Raw genomic sequence first — 14,499 nt, forward strand, 5'->3', positions numbered from 1 at the left:
AAGACAAAATTGATTATTTTTTTTTACCCTTAATAATAATTATTCTTGAAAACTACAAACACCTCATTTATGAGTAAGTATTAAGTGAAGAGAGATTATATCTTAAAACATAAATAAGGGTAAAATAGTTAAAAAAAAATCTTATTTGATATTTTTTTAAAAACGTGTAAAAGAGAAATATGACAGATAATTTGAGACGGATAGAGTATATGAGTTTATCATATGAAAGTGTAACAGTTCAATGTTTCAACTTAGAAAGAGAAACAAGTTCATTTTCAGCCAAAAATAAGGCTATGAACTATCAATATCTCCTAGAAAAGGCGGCTTTATGCGTTAAAAGAGATGATTATAAAGATGGGAATAAAACAAACTAAGTGTTATGATAAATATCATATTATGGTGGATGTCTACTCTTCTTCCATGATCTTCATCTCAAATGCTTAATGACATATTCAATGACATATTTTGTATGTTCAATGACATATTCCATGACATATTTTCTTCACTTTTTATGCCTATATAAAGGCCTTGTAATAGATAGGAAAATACACACAATTGAAGAAGAAATAAGAATCTCTCTTCCTCTCTTTCTATCTATATCTCTTAGTTTGTTTTGCTTGTTCTATATTGTTATTTTGAGTTATATTTTATAACACGTTATCAGCACGAGACTCTACAATTTCAAGAAGATCTTTGAGAAAATTAAGGTATAATTTTTCTCAAATTTGTATTTTTTTAAATGTCTGATATTATGAAAAGAAAGTTCGTTGCCCTTGAAATTTCGGGCAAGAACTATATGACATGGGTATTGGATGCTGAAATCCATTTAGATGCAATGGGTCTTGGAGACGCCATTAAAGAATAAAGATAAAGCATCTACACAAGACTGTGCTAAGGCCTTGATTTTCTTGCGCCATCACCTTGATGAAGGGTTGAAAATTGAATATCTCACAGTGAAAGATCCATTTGTTTTATGGAATGGTTTAAAGGAAAGATATGACAACTTAAAGTTGGTCACTCTTCCACAAGCACGATATGATTGGGCTCATCTTAGGCTCCAAGACTTTAAGTCTGTTTCTGAATATAATTCTGCTATGTTTAGAATTACTTCCAAATTGAAACTCTGTGGAGATAATATCAGTGACTATGATATGCTTGAAAAAACGTTTACAACGTTTCATGCTTCCAATATGGTCTTACTACAGCAGTACCGAGAGAAAGGCTTCACAAAGTACTCTCAGTTGATTTCTCTTCTACTTATGGCTGAACGAAACAATGAATTGCTTATGAGAAATCATGAAAATCGACCCACTGGGTCTACACCATTGCCTAAAGAGGATGAGGTGTATTCCCATTATGCTAATCGTGGAAAAGGTCGTGGCCATATTCGTGGTCGTGGTCGCGGTCGTGGTCGTGGCCATGTCCAAGGAAGAAATTTTCCTGGTGTTAATCATCCTCCACCGAAAAATAACTTCCAAAAATGGAAAGGTAAAGATGAGAAGCAAAATGCAGAGGGTTCAGAAACTAAATGCTATCGTTGCGGTGGAAAAGGGCATTGGGCAAAAATTTGTCGCATACCAAAACATTTGGTTGAGCTTTATCAAGCATCTCTGAAGAATAAAGGCTTTGAAGTCAATCTTGTCTATGATAATGAATTTGACATCACCCACTTGGATGTGGTAGGTTTTTTTGAGCACCCTGATGAAAAAATAAACCACTTGATCGGTGATGGATCTGTGGTTAGAGATGATTGAGCAATTTAATTTTTATGCTTTTCTATTCGTAGTATGTAATGAATAAACATTTCATAATTTTTATTGCACTCTATAATTCTTCTTATGTAGTTCTTAAGAATATTTTTATTTCCGAAATTTTATAAATTTCACAAACAATGAGTAATATCCTATTAATTAGTATTCTAGTCTCAGTGATCTTTTAACGATTTTAACTTTCCTATACATTGCTTTAATTCTCTTTAAGAAAAGGTTTACAAGCACCCTGGAACAACTTTTGTTACTTCACCCTCAATTTTTTTTATGAGTATGTTCTTTTCTTACACGGATCAATTATGTTTCATACAATGTGTAGGAAAATACAAATAATTTATACTTGTAAATAAATTTGTTTTAGTTGTATTAGTCATATGTGTACTTGTATTATTTTTTGCGTAATTATTTGTATAATAATTAGAATTTGCCAGAAAATGCATTAAAGGCTACTATTGAATTATTGGTTTAACTTTATTTCTTTTCCATTTTTCTCTAAAAATACTAATATTTATTCATATACTTCTTTTGTATGTCAAACTATGGGAAGCAAATATGGATATCTTTCAAAACAAACTTGGATCAAAGTTCAATTATAAAAATATTTGCTTAATTGATTCATGTACGACACATACAATATTCAAAGAGAAGAAATATTTCTCTCATTTAAGTATGTGTAAGGCAGATATTACTACAATTTCTGGTAGTAGTAATCTAATTGAAGGCTCTGGAAGAGCTACTATAACTCTGCCTATGGGAACAATAATTATCATTGAGAATGCAATGTTCTCCTCCAAGTCCAAGAGGAACTTGTTGAGTTTTAAAGATATCCGCAAAAATGGATTTCATATTGAGACAATAGATGAGAATAATATGGAATATCTCATCGTTACCAAGAATGTCTCTGGCCAGAAAAGAATTATTGAGAAGTTCCCATCTTTATCTTGTGGCCTGTATTGGACAAAAATTAGTGCAATTGAGGCACATTCTACCTTAAACCAAAAGGTTACTGCTTACAATACTTTTGTACTTTGGCATGATCGATTGGGCCATCCTGGATCAATTATGATGAGACGAATCATAGAAAACTCAAATGAGCATCCATTAAAGAATTTGAAAATTCTTTTAAATAATGAATTTTCTTGCACTTCTTGTTATCAAGGCAAGTTAATTATAAGACCATCACCAACAAAGGTTGGGATTGAGTCCCCTGCGTTTTTAGAACGTATACAAGGGGACATTTGTGGACCTATTCACCCACCTAGTGGGTCATTTAGATATTTTATGGTCTTAATAGATGCATCCTCTAGATGGTCTCATGTATGCCTATTGTCATCTCGCAACCTCGCGTTTGCAAAATTAATGACACAAATAATCCGATTACGGGCACAATTTCCAGATAATCCAATTAAGTCTATTAGACTTGATAATGCTGCTGAGTTTTCATCCCAAGCTTTTAATAATTATTGCTTATCAATTGGGATAAAAGTGGAACATCATGTAGCTCATGTTCACACTCAAAATGGCCTTGCAAAGTCTTTAATTAAACGTGTGCAATTGATAGCAAGACCGTTACTCATGAAAACGAAGTTTCCCACTTCTGTTTGGGGTCACGCCATTTTACATGCAATAATGCTAATTCGTCTCAGACCGATAAATTATCACAAATATTCCCCGTTGCAATTAGTTTTGGGTCATGAACCTAATATATCTCATCTAAGAATTTTTGGATGCGCTGTATATGTGCCTGTAGCACTCCCATATCGCACCAAGATGGGTCCCCAAAGAAGGTTAGGAATATATGTTGGGTTTGAATCACCCTCCATTATTCGTTACCTTGAAACATTAACGGGAGATTTGTTCACTGCTCGTTTTGCAGATTGTCGATTCGATGAGGCATTTTTTCCAAAAATTAGGGGGAGAAATTAGTGAAACAAAACGTGAAATTTTGTGGAAAAATACATCATTGTCTCATCTTGATCCACGTGCATCTATTTGTGACACAGAGGTGCAAAAGATTATCCATTTGTAGAAAATAGCAAATCAAATGCCAGATGCATTTACGGATTTGAAAAGGATAACAAAATCACATATCCCTGTTGAGAATATTTCAATCCGTATTGATGTCCCTATTGGACAATCTTCTAGTGTCATAGCTAATGAGTCAAAAGCACGCCTAAAATGTGGCAGACCATTAGGTTCTAAGGATTGAAATCCTAGAAAAAGAAAAACAAATGATCAAGATGACACTATGAAAGAGTCTCCTAAAGAAATTCACGATTTAACCAATCCTGAGATTCATGAGGAAATCAATGAGCCTGAGACTCAAGAAAATAAGGAACTATCAATAAATCAAATCGATATTGAGACAAATTTGAATCGAATGGATATAGTAGCAGATTACATCTTTGCATATAATGTTGCATCTAGCATTATGCAAGAAAGTGAGGATCTTGAACCTCAATCTGTTGGAGAATGTCGACAAAGACTTGATTGGCCAAAATGGCAAGAAGCAATCCAATTAGAGTTAAGTTCACTTGCAAAACGTGAAGTTTTTGGGCCTGTAGTCCAAACACCTAATGGTGTTAAGCCTGTTGGCTACAAATGGGTCTTTGTACGCAAAAGGAATGAGAAAAATGAGGTACAAAGATATAAGGCACGCCTTGTTGCACAAGGATTTTCACAAAGGTCTGGTGTCGATTATGAAGAGACATATTCTCCTGTTATGGATGCTATAACATTCCGTTATCTCATTAGTTTTGTTGTCCATGAAAAACTTGACATGCATTTAATGGATGTAGTTACAGCCTACCTTTACGGCTCACTTGATAATGAGATATACATAAAAATTCCCGAGGGATTTAAAATGCCTAACGCACAGAATTCAAATTCCCGGGAAACATTTTCAATCAAATTGCAAAGATCTTTGTATGGTCTAAAGCAATCAGGAAGAATGTGGTATAACCGTCTTAGTAAGTATTTATTAAAGGAGGGTTATATAAATGATGCCATTTGTCCATGTGTTTTTATAAGAAAACAACATCGGAATTTGTTGTACTTGCCGTATATGTTGATGACATAAACATTATTGGAACTCCTACAGAACTCCAAAAGGCAACTGATTATTTAAAGAAGGAATTCGAGATGAAAGATCTCGGAAAGACAAAACTATGTCTCGGTTTGCAAATTGAACATTTGACAAATGGGATTTTTGTTCATCAATCTGCCTACATTAAAAAGGTATTGAAACGGTTTTACATGGATGGAGCACATCCATTAAGTACTCCGATGATTGTTCGATCACTTGATGTGAATAAGGACCCATTTCGACCTCAAGAAAAGAATGAAGAGCTTCTTGGTCCTGAAGTACCATATCTTAGTGCAATTGATGCACTAATGTATCTTGCTAACACTACAAGGCCTGACATAACTTTTTCGATTAATGTCTTAGCAAGATATAGCTCTGCTCCTACAAGGAGACACTGTAATGGGATCAAACACATATTGCGATATCTAAAAGGGACTACCGATATGGGCTTATTTTATGGCAATGATTGCAATCCCGATCTTGTTGGTTATGCCGATGCTGGGTATTTATCTGACCCGCATAAGGCTCGATCTCAAACAGGTTATGTGTTTACATGTGGCGGCACTGCCATATCTTGGCGATCGACTAAGCAATCAATCGTGGCTACTTCTTCTAATCATGCTGAGATAATTGCTATTCATGAAGCAAGTCGAGAATGTATTTGGTTGAGGTCTATAATACATCTTATCCGAGACAAATGTGGTTTGAAGTGTGAAAAACTACCCACAATTTTGTATGAAGACAATGCAGCATGCATAGCCCAATTGAAGGGAGGATTCATAAAAGGAGATAGGACAAAGCACATTTCCCCAAAGTTATTTTTTACACATGATCTTCAAAAGAATGGTGATATCAATGTGCAACAAATTCGTTCAAGTGATAATATGGCTAATTTGTTCACCAAATCTCTACCAACATCAACCTTCAAGAAACTGGTGTACAAAATTGGGATGCGAAGACTCAGAATGTGAGTTGATGCTCTCATCAGGGGGAGTTAATACGCGTTGTACTCTTTTTCCCTTACAAGGTTTTGTCCCACTGGGTTTTCCTTGCAAGGTTTTTAACGAGGCAACCAAAAGACGTATTTCTAAACATGTGTACTCTTTTTCCTTCACTAGGATTTTTTTTTCATAGAGTTTTTTTTCCTAATAAGGTTTTAACGAGGCACATTATCTTTGGACATCCAAGGGGGAGTGTTATGATAAATATCACATTATGGTGGATGTCTACTCTTCTTTCATGATCTTCATCTCAAATGCTTAATGACATATTCAATGACATATTTTGTATGTTCAATGACATATTCCATGACATATTTTCTTCACTTTTTATGCCTATATAAAGGCCTTGTAATAGATAGGAAAATATACACAATTGAAGAAGAAATAAGAATCTCTCTTCCTCTCTTTCTATCTATATCTCTTAGTTTGTTTTGCTTGTTCTATATTGTTATTTTGAGTTATATTTTATAACACTAAGAGATTTTTACTTCATTATTGGGCTTTTAGTTATTAAAATCCCATGTAATCTTTTTGGTAGTTTAGTAAATTAATTGCCAAGAAGCTTGTTGAGCTACTCCGTGTTGCTATCCGTTTGTGGAAAGAAAAAATTTGAGTCTTTATTACAGTCTGAGAATTTTTATTTTTATTTTTTATTTAGTAATAAACGACTAGATTCGATTCAACAAAAACTTATTACATAAGGGGAGTTATTCATGGTGGTTCAAGAATTGATTTGTAATGTTCTCTGGTACCTCAAAGGAAAGAGTGGAGATATCCCAAGCATGTTCTGGATGGTATGAAGCCAACGTGGCAGTCATTTCGTGTTCAGTTAGTGGCCCTTGGATCATTTGCCTAATAGAGATGTTTGGTCGAAACCAAGAGTCTGCCCAAAAATTAATATGCGTACCTGAAGCTGGCTTCCAAAGAAGGCCTTTTTGACAATAGTTCCAGCCCTTTTGAATATTGGCCCAAGTAATAGAATATTTTGCTATAGGTTTTAACGGAAGTGCATATTTAAAAATGAGAATTGAGGCCCACAAAGAGTTTGGGTATTGGAATAGACGCCACTGTGCTAGCTATAAGTGCTTGATTTTTTCTTCAAGCCTTTGGATCCCAAGACCTCCTTCTGATTTTGATGTAGTAATTTATTTTCAATTGACTAGGTAGAGTTTTATGCAACTAGTTGTAGAGCCCCAAAGGAAGTTCCTTTCGTATTGTTTTAATTTTTGTACAACGGTGGCAGGAATTTTGATAAGGTTGATTTTATGAGAGTGACTCTACCCGTTTTAGAAAGAAATTTGGTTTTCCATTCCGCTATTTGAAATTGTCTAACAGAAATTGATAATCTCTAGTGGTGGTATAAGCTGTAGAAAGTGAGAAACCTAAATATTTCCCAAACGTAGTTCCTTCAGACATATTGAAAGATGTGAATACAAAATGTTTATCCAAGGTAGAGCACTTTTTTAAAACGAAGATCTTTGATCCGTTAAAGTTAATTTTTTTTTGCCGAATGAGAAGTAAAGTGATTTAAGTGATCAATAATTGCGTGACACGACGTACTTGTAATTTTAGTTATAAGAATAATGTCGTATGCGAAGAATAGTTGGGAAATTGAAGGGCTACGCTTGGAAATTTGTATTGGATCCTATGATGTATAGTCTACCGCTACAATAATACTTCTAGAGAACATTTTCATGAATAAAATGAGTAAGTAGGGGGATAGGGGTCCCTTGAAGGAGTCCACGTGATGGTGAGAAGAAGTTGGTAGGAGTACCATTGAAGAGTATTGAGACTGAGAAAATGGTGATGCAAGACATTACAAGATTGATAATAGGTAGTGGAAAGTGGAAGTGAATGAGTGCATGGCGTACAAAGGATCATTCGAGGCAATCAAGAGCCTTTTCTAGGTCAAGTTTTATGAGTGCTTGACCTCTTTTCCCTTTAATAGTACGGAAGTGATTTAAAATTTCTTGGGCAATAATCGCATTTTCGGTTGCATGACGGTTCGGCTGAAAACTAAATTGGGTAGAGCCAATTATTTTAGGTAGAAGAGGCTTAATACGATTAACAAGAATTTTTGTATTAATTTTATAGATAGTATTATGAAGGAATATGACGGTTGCGTGTTAGTCATGGGGCAGTTTGGTTTTTTAGTATAAGATAGATGTAGGTTGAATTGATCTCTGAAGGAATGAAATTTTGATAAAAAAATGTGGTGACAAAATTTTAAAACAAATTCTTTAACTTCTGTACAATAAAATTGATAGAAGTGAGGGTGCAGCCCGTCTGGGCCAGATGATTTATACGGTTTAAGGATTTAATAGCTCGCACAATTTTCAAGTTGTCAAGGGAGTGTGTGAGAGTGATGCCATCGCTGATTGATACTAACACACAAGAGTTATTAGAGGAATAGTTTATTGGGGAAGGTGAGTGGTAAGTAGTAAAAAGAGAGCTAAAATATTGGAAATAGAATTCTTAAATGTATTAATATCAAATGTCCAATCCAGCGTCGTGTTTCAAGGCAGTGATTTTGTTACATCTTCGTTGTTGGAGGGTTAATAGTTGAAAGAAGCAAGTGTTGCATCCCCGCCATTTAACCAATTTATACAAGATTTTAATTTCAAAAATTCTTCCTCAAATTTTAAGGTGTCATTAAAATCACTAATGAGTTGTTGTTCTAGATGTTTAAGGAAAGTACTTGTGGGATAATTTATGGACCGTTGGATGCCTCCTATCCTAGCAAGAAGCACATTTTTCTTTTGAAAAATATTGCTAAAAGTGTGAAGATTCCATTCTTGTTCATCTACTTCGAATTGTTGAATGGCAGGGATCAAGTTGTGATGGTTACTCGTCCAAATATTAGAAACGAGAGGACGAAAAGTAGGATGGGAGTTCCAAATACTTTCAAACCTAAATGGCTTAGTAACCACCGGATTTGGCTGAGTTAGGCTAAGTAGTAAGGGACAATAATCAGAATGAGTCCTAGGCTGATGTCAAACAGAAGAGTCAGGGTTAAGTTAATCCAAGCATCATTATCAACTAGCATGTCTAGACATTCTAAGATGGAGCAAAAGTTACTTCTATTATTAGTCCAAGTAAACATACTACTTTTATACCCTAGATCAACAAGGTTACAATCATTTAGACAATTAAGAAAGCTATCTATCGCGAGTTATTAATTGTCCTGCATCCAAATTTCTCGGAAGCCCTAATTACTTCATTAAAATCCCTACCCACAAACCATGGTCCATAATAATGGCCAAAAAGGCATTTTAGGATAATGATCTTACCTTCATCATGCAGTGTACTTCTTGATTTGTGACTGCTACTTCTTCGACTACAAGTAGATTTTCATCCGAAATGACAGCAATGCCTCCCGCTTTACTATCCGTGACTACAGAAGCCAAGCTAGTGGAGTTAAAATCATCACGAAGATGCATGTGTTCATTTAGGCGGAGTTTAAGTGAGTTCCGCAGATGCGGAAGTTGGACCACAAAAGCAAAAGATGGATCGCATATGCAAAAAGCCTGGCAGTGTTATAATCCGAAAGGTTTCGTGATTTATTTATTTTTGGACTTTGGGAGATCGGATTAAGGCGATTTTTGAAAGGGTTTTCGCTAGATTTTGAGAGGTAAACAACTTTTGGTCATTTTTATCTATTTATATTGAATACCTATCGAATTTTCTCCATAGATTTGGTGTTTTTGAAGTGAAAATTTGGGAATTTTCGAACCATGTATTGGACAGTAATAATTGGAGATTTGAGTGATGATTTGATGTAAGAATATGGTAATTTTGGTATGGTTGGACTCATGGTTAAAAAAGTGTTTAGATTTTGTTAATTTTGTCGGATTATGAGACGTGGGCCCGAGGTTAACTTTTGAGTTGACATTTTGACTTAGTTAAAGATCCTAGCTTTATTAAATAGAATTAATTTCTATAGCCTTTTTGATGGTATTATGTTATTTTTGACTAGGTTCGAGCCTTTTGGAGGTCGATATGTGTGGGAAGGGCTTGCTAGCAGAGTGATTTGAGTGGTTTGAGGTAAGTATCTTATTTAAACTCGGTTGAGGCACTAGTTTTCTAAATTATTGTGATAGCTACGTGATATTGGGTGCGCGCATGCGTGGGATGAACCCATGTGCGGGCACAGGAGTATTTTACTCATGTTCGGGTTATGACCGGGCTCTTATAAGCCTAGAATTGACTGTTAAGCTTTAAGCTACGATATTTCCTCATATTTGTAACATTTTATGTGAACTATTTGAGCTATGTTTGAGGTTTAATCCCCGAACGAACTTGATAAATATTTTTCAGTGATGAAATTGCCGATTTGAGTTATGATAGCACACTTTGCACATGTCTAGACTTTAGCATATGATTTATACCAGTCCCGCAGCATGAGATTTGTTATTCATTCATCACATACGTGTATACTTGTTTAATTGCTCCTGTATGATATGTCTGGACTGGAGGCCTGTGGCCACATCGAGAGGATTGTGTTCTTGGAACGTGAGTTGTCCAAGCAACACGTGAGTTGTCCGTGTGGATCCATGTATTGATATTATTGGCACGTGAGTTGTTCATGCAACACGTGAGTTGTCCGTGTGGATCCATGTATTGATATTATTGGCATGTGAGTTGTCTATGTGAGTTCTATTATTAGCACGTGAATTATTCGTGCATCATGTGAGTTATCCGTGTAGCGTGTGGATACGGATCCATCCCCCTAGGGTCACCCTCTCATGTTTCTCACTTGATGGTGTACACACAGATATTGAAAATACTGATCAATGATTTGGTGCAAATATGAAAAATTGAGGGAATTTGGCCAGTGTGTTGTTGGATTTTGCATTTTATCCTTACTTGCAATTTTTCCTTGATTATTTATCTGCTTTAATTACATATCACCTCTATATGCCAAGATATCATCTTAGCAGAGTATTTGAAAAATTGTACCTATACACATACATATATCTCTTACTAGACTTGAGGATTTGATTTCAATATTGTTTGGTACCGATTTAAAAGATGAAATTACACAGGTGATAGCTAGTATCATTAATGATTTGTGTTTCTTCTACCTTGCTATGTTAATTTATGATACTTATTGAGAACATTAGGTCGGTTGTACTCATACTACACTATGCACTTTGTGTTGCAGATCCAGGTACTTCCGGGGCGGTTGCTAGTATTGGAGTTTTATATATTCGGAAACAATTGAGGTAGCTACTTTGGCGTCCACAGACCTTGATTCTCCTTTTTTCAGTTTATTAACATTGTCCTATTTTTCTAGATAGTGTTTTAGCAGTTAGACTCTGTCGTCATTTAGATGCTCATGTACTCAGTGACACCTCGATTGTGAGAAATTTTGTATTGAGTTGTGGTATTTTCATAAGTTATTATGAGATTTTCACTATTAAGCTTATTGCGTTATATTTTAAAATTTGAATTTGCGTGATTATTTGTGATTGTCGGCTTGCCTAGTATTATGATAGGCGCCATCACGACTTGTGAGATTTCGGTTCGTGACAATACAGTTGCCCGAATACATGAAATACAAAATTAAACAGTTGTAATCCCTAACTTTTAGGCAGATTACCTCACTGTATTGATAATACAGTCGCGCGAATACATAAAATACAGAATTACACAGCTGTAAATCATATTTTTTAAGGTGATTTACCTCATTATATTTATAAATACAGTTGCACAAATACATGAAATACCATACAATAATAGCAAAATTGTAGCTATGGCAAGTAAATACAAATATTATAGCTATAGCACGTTAATAACCACTTAACTATAGTGGTTTCTGAAAATTCCTCGCTAAAATTTGGGTTGTAACCCAATCCGTCCAACTCTTATCAAATTTTAATTAATGTGTGTTATTTTCTCATGAATTGTTTAGTTATCAAATAAGAATTTTTTTTGTTATGGTCATATATAACATATCAAACAAAAAATAAATAAAAAAATTAATTTAAAGATATTTTAGCAAAGTTACTCATGGATTAATTAAGACTAAAATTAGCCCAACTTTAGATGGGTTGTGTCAAGATGAATCAAGTTCAATAACTAGGCGAGTCAATGACCGACTCAAACTTGAACGAGTCAAATGAGTTTGGGCTCAAATTACCACCACGACGAAAACCATGGGTAGAAAGAATGGAACTGGAATTTGTTTCTTAGCCATTGTTGGTTTGAAGAGCAGAGACTTGTGTCTTTCATTTCCCTCTTTTACGTGTTTTTCTAGGGCAAGATATATATATATATATATATATATATATATATATATATATATATATATATATATATATATATATACCCCCACCCCTACGAAAACCATGGGTAGCAAGAAGGGAATTTGTTTCTAAGCCATTGATGGTTTGAAGATCAGATACTTGTGTCTTTCATTTCCCTCTTGCTTCTACTTCATTTTTATTTTTCTTCAAAACTGCCTATAGTTCTTTTACGTGTTTTTCTAGGGAAAGATATATATATATATATTTGTATATAATTTTATATTGTCACAACCCAATTCTCTTCCGTAGGATGTCGTGATGGCACCTAATCTCTAGGACTAAGAGAATTTTGAACATGATACTACAATTCAATTAAAGCATGGAAAGAGTCTAAGTAGCCTAAACCGATCAATTACCACACACAACCCGTGTACCCACTCGTCATCTTGCGTACACGACTTCACATAGCACAAATGAATCAAACAATACCAATCCTAAGGGGCAGTTCTCCCACACAAAGTTAGGCAAGACACCTACCTCAAAACACGCTAACTCAATCCGCTAGTAAGCATTTTCCACGATTATCCAACTCTAAATGGCTCAAATCTAGGCAAAATAACTTTATACCATAAATACAAAACTACAGGTAAAATATTCCGAATACAAAGATGCAACATTTAAAGAAAATCAAAAGTTAACTCAAAAGTAAACATCGGGCCCATGTCTTGGAATCTGACTAAACTTACAAAATCCGAACACCCATTCGATAACGACTCCAGCAATAATAAAATTACTCAAATCCGACCTCACATCGCCTTTCAATTTCTCAAAATATAGTTTATGGAGTTTTCACTATTCTTCCCCAGCTCATAAAACCTTCTTCGCGATCACATGAAGCCAGTCGAGAACGCGATGACCAGCTTCCTCAACCTACGCGATCGCGCTCCAGGCCACACGAATGCGAAGAACACTGCGTGCCTCATCCCCAACCTCATATTCCTTATACGCGAACACGATCCATCTCAAGTGGCACTTACTCTACCGACAACAAACTACTCTATGCAATCGCGACACGTCCTCTGCTAACGCGATGAAGGAAACCTGACTCAGAAAAACAAGCAATCCCATTTCAAGAACAATTGGTCCGAACTCAATCTGAAACACACCAGGGGCCCTTGGGAACCCGTTCGAACATACCAACAAGTCCTAATATATGATACGAACTCATTAGAAGCCTCAAATCACATGAAACAACACTAAAACCATGAATCGGACATCGATTCAAGCCTACTGATCTTATGAGCGTCTAACTTCTAAAACTAATGTCGAAACATACCAAACAAACTCCAATTGACCTCAAATTTTGCACACAAGTCATAATTTATATAACGGACCTAATACAACTTTCAGTATTGAAATCCGGACCTGATATCAATAAAGCCAACTCCTGGTTAAACTTCTCAACCTTCCAAACCTTCAACTTCCAACTTTCGCCAATTCAAGCCGAAACGACCTACAGACCTCCAATTCAATATCCGAACATGCTCCTAAGTACTAAATCACCATATGGAGCTATTGGAACCATCAAAACTCTATTCTGGAGTCATTTTCACATAAGTCAAACTCTGGTCAGCTCTTTCAACTTAAGCTTCCAACTTTGGGACTAAGTGTCTTATTTCACTCTAAAACTCACCCGAACTAATACCAACCACCATAGCAAGTCACATAACCATATTATAACATAGAGGAGACAACAAATGAGGGGGGGGGGGAGGAATGGGGCTAAAATACTCAAAACGACCGGCCTTGTCGTTACATCCTCCCCCTCTTAAAACAAACATTTGTCCTCGAACGAGTACGAAGATATAGCTGAAGTGATGAAAAGATGAGGATAACGACTATGCATATCATGCTCAGTCTCCCAACTCACCTCCTCAACTTGTTGACCCGTCCATTGAACCTTCACTGAAGCAATGCTCTTTGCCTTAACTTTCGGACCTGCCTGTCCAAGATGGCTACCACCTCCTCAACATAAGACAATCCCTTGTCCAATTGGACTGAGCTAAAATCTAACACATGGGACGTTTCACGGTGATACTTCTAGAGAATAGAAACATGGAATGTCGGATGAACTACAGGTAGACTAGGTGCAATGCAAGCTTGTAGGCCACCTTACCAATTTTCTCAAGAATCTCAAAAGGTCCGATATACCTAGGTTGAACTTGGTCTTCTTCTCGAACCTCATAACACCATTCATGGAAGAAACACGGAGCAAGACCCACTCTCCAACCATGAATTCAATATCACGAAACTTTAGATCTGCATAATACTTCTATCTAGATTGCATTATACGAAGTTGATCCTGGATCAACTTGACCTTCTCCAAGGAATCTCGA

General features: G+C 35.7%; 1 protein-coding gene across 1 annotated transcript; it reads left to right on the plus strand.

Moving 5' to 3' along the window:
- The first annotated feature begins 830 nt into the window (after positions 1–830).
- On the plus strand, positions 831–1,754 carry LOC138875787 (uncharacterized). The gene is made up of 2 exons (XM_070154653.1): positions 831–1,009; positions 1,103–1,754. The coding sequence occupies exons 1-2, from the start codon at positions 831–833 to the stop codon at positions 1,752–1,754; spliced, it is 831 nt and encodes a 276-aa protein (XP_070010754.1).
- The last annotated feature ends 12,745 nt before the right edge of the window (positions 1,755–14,499 follow it).

Source organism: Nicotiana sylvestris, chromosome 8, assembly GCF_000393655.2.
Source record: "Nicotiana sylvestris chromosome 8, ASM39365v2, whole genome shotgun sequence".
Classification (NCBI taxonomy): Eukaryota; Viridiplantae; Streptophyta; class Magnoliopsida; order Solanales; family Solanaceae; genus Nicotiana; species Nicotiana sylvestris.

Bases quoted from the DNA above. Each gene is read 5' to 3' on its own strand.
- LOC138875787 (XM_070154653.1), top strand. From the start codon at position 831: ATGCAATGGGTCTTGGAGACGCCATTAAAGAATAAAGATAAAGCATCT. The intron at 1,010-1,102 runs GTTGGTCACTCT...TGCTATGTTTAG, and splicing joins GAAAGATATGACAACTTAAA to AATTACTTCCAAATTGAAAC.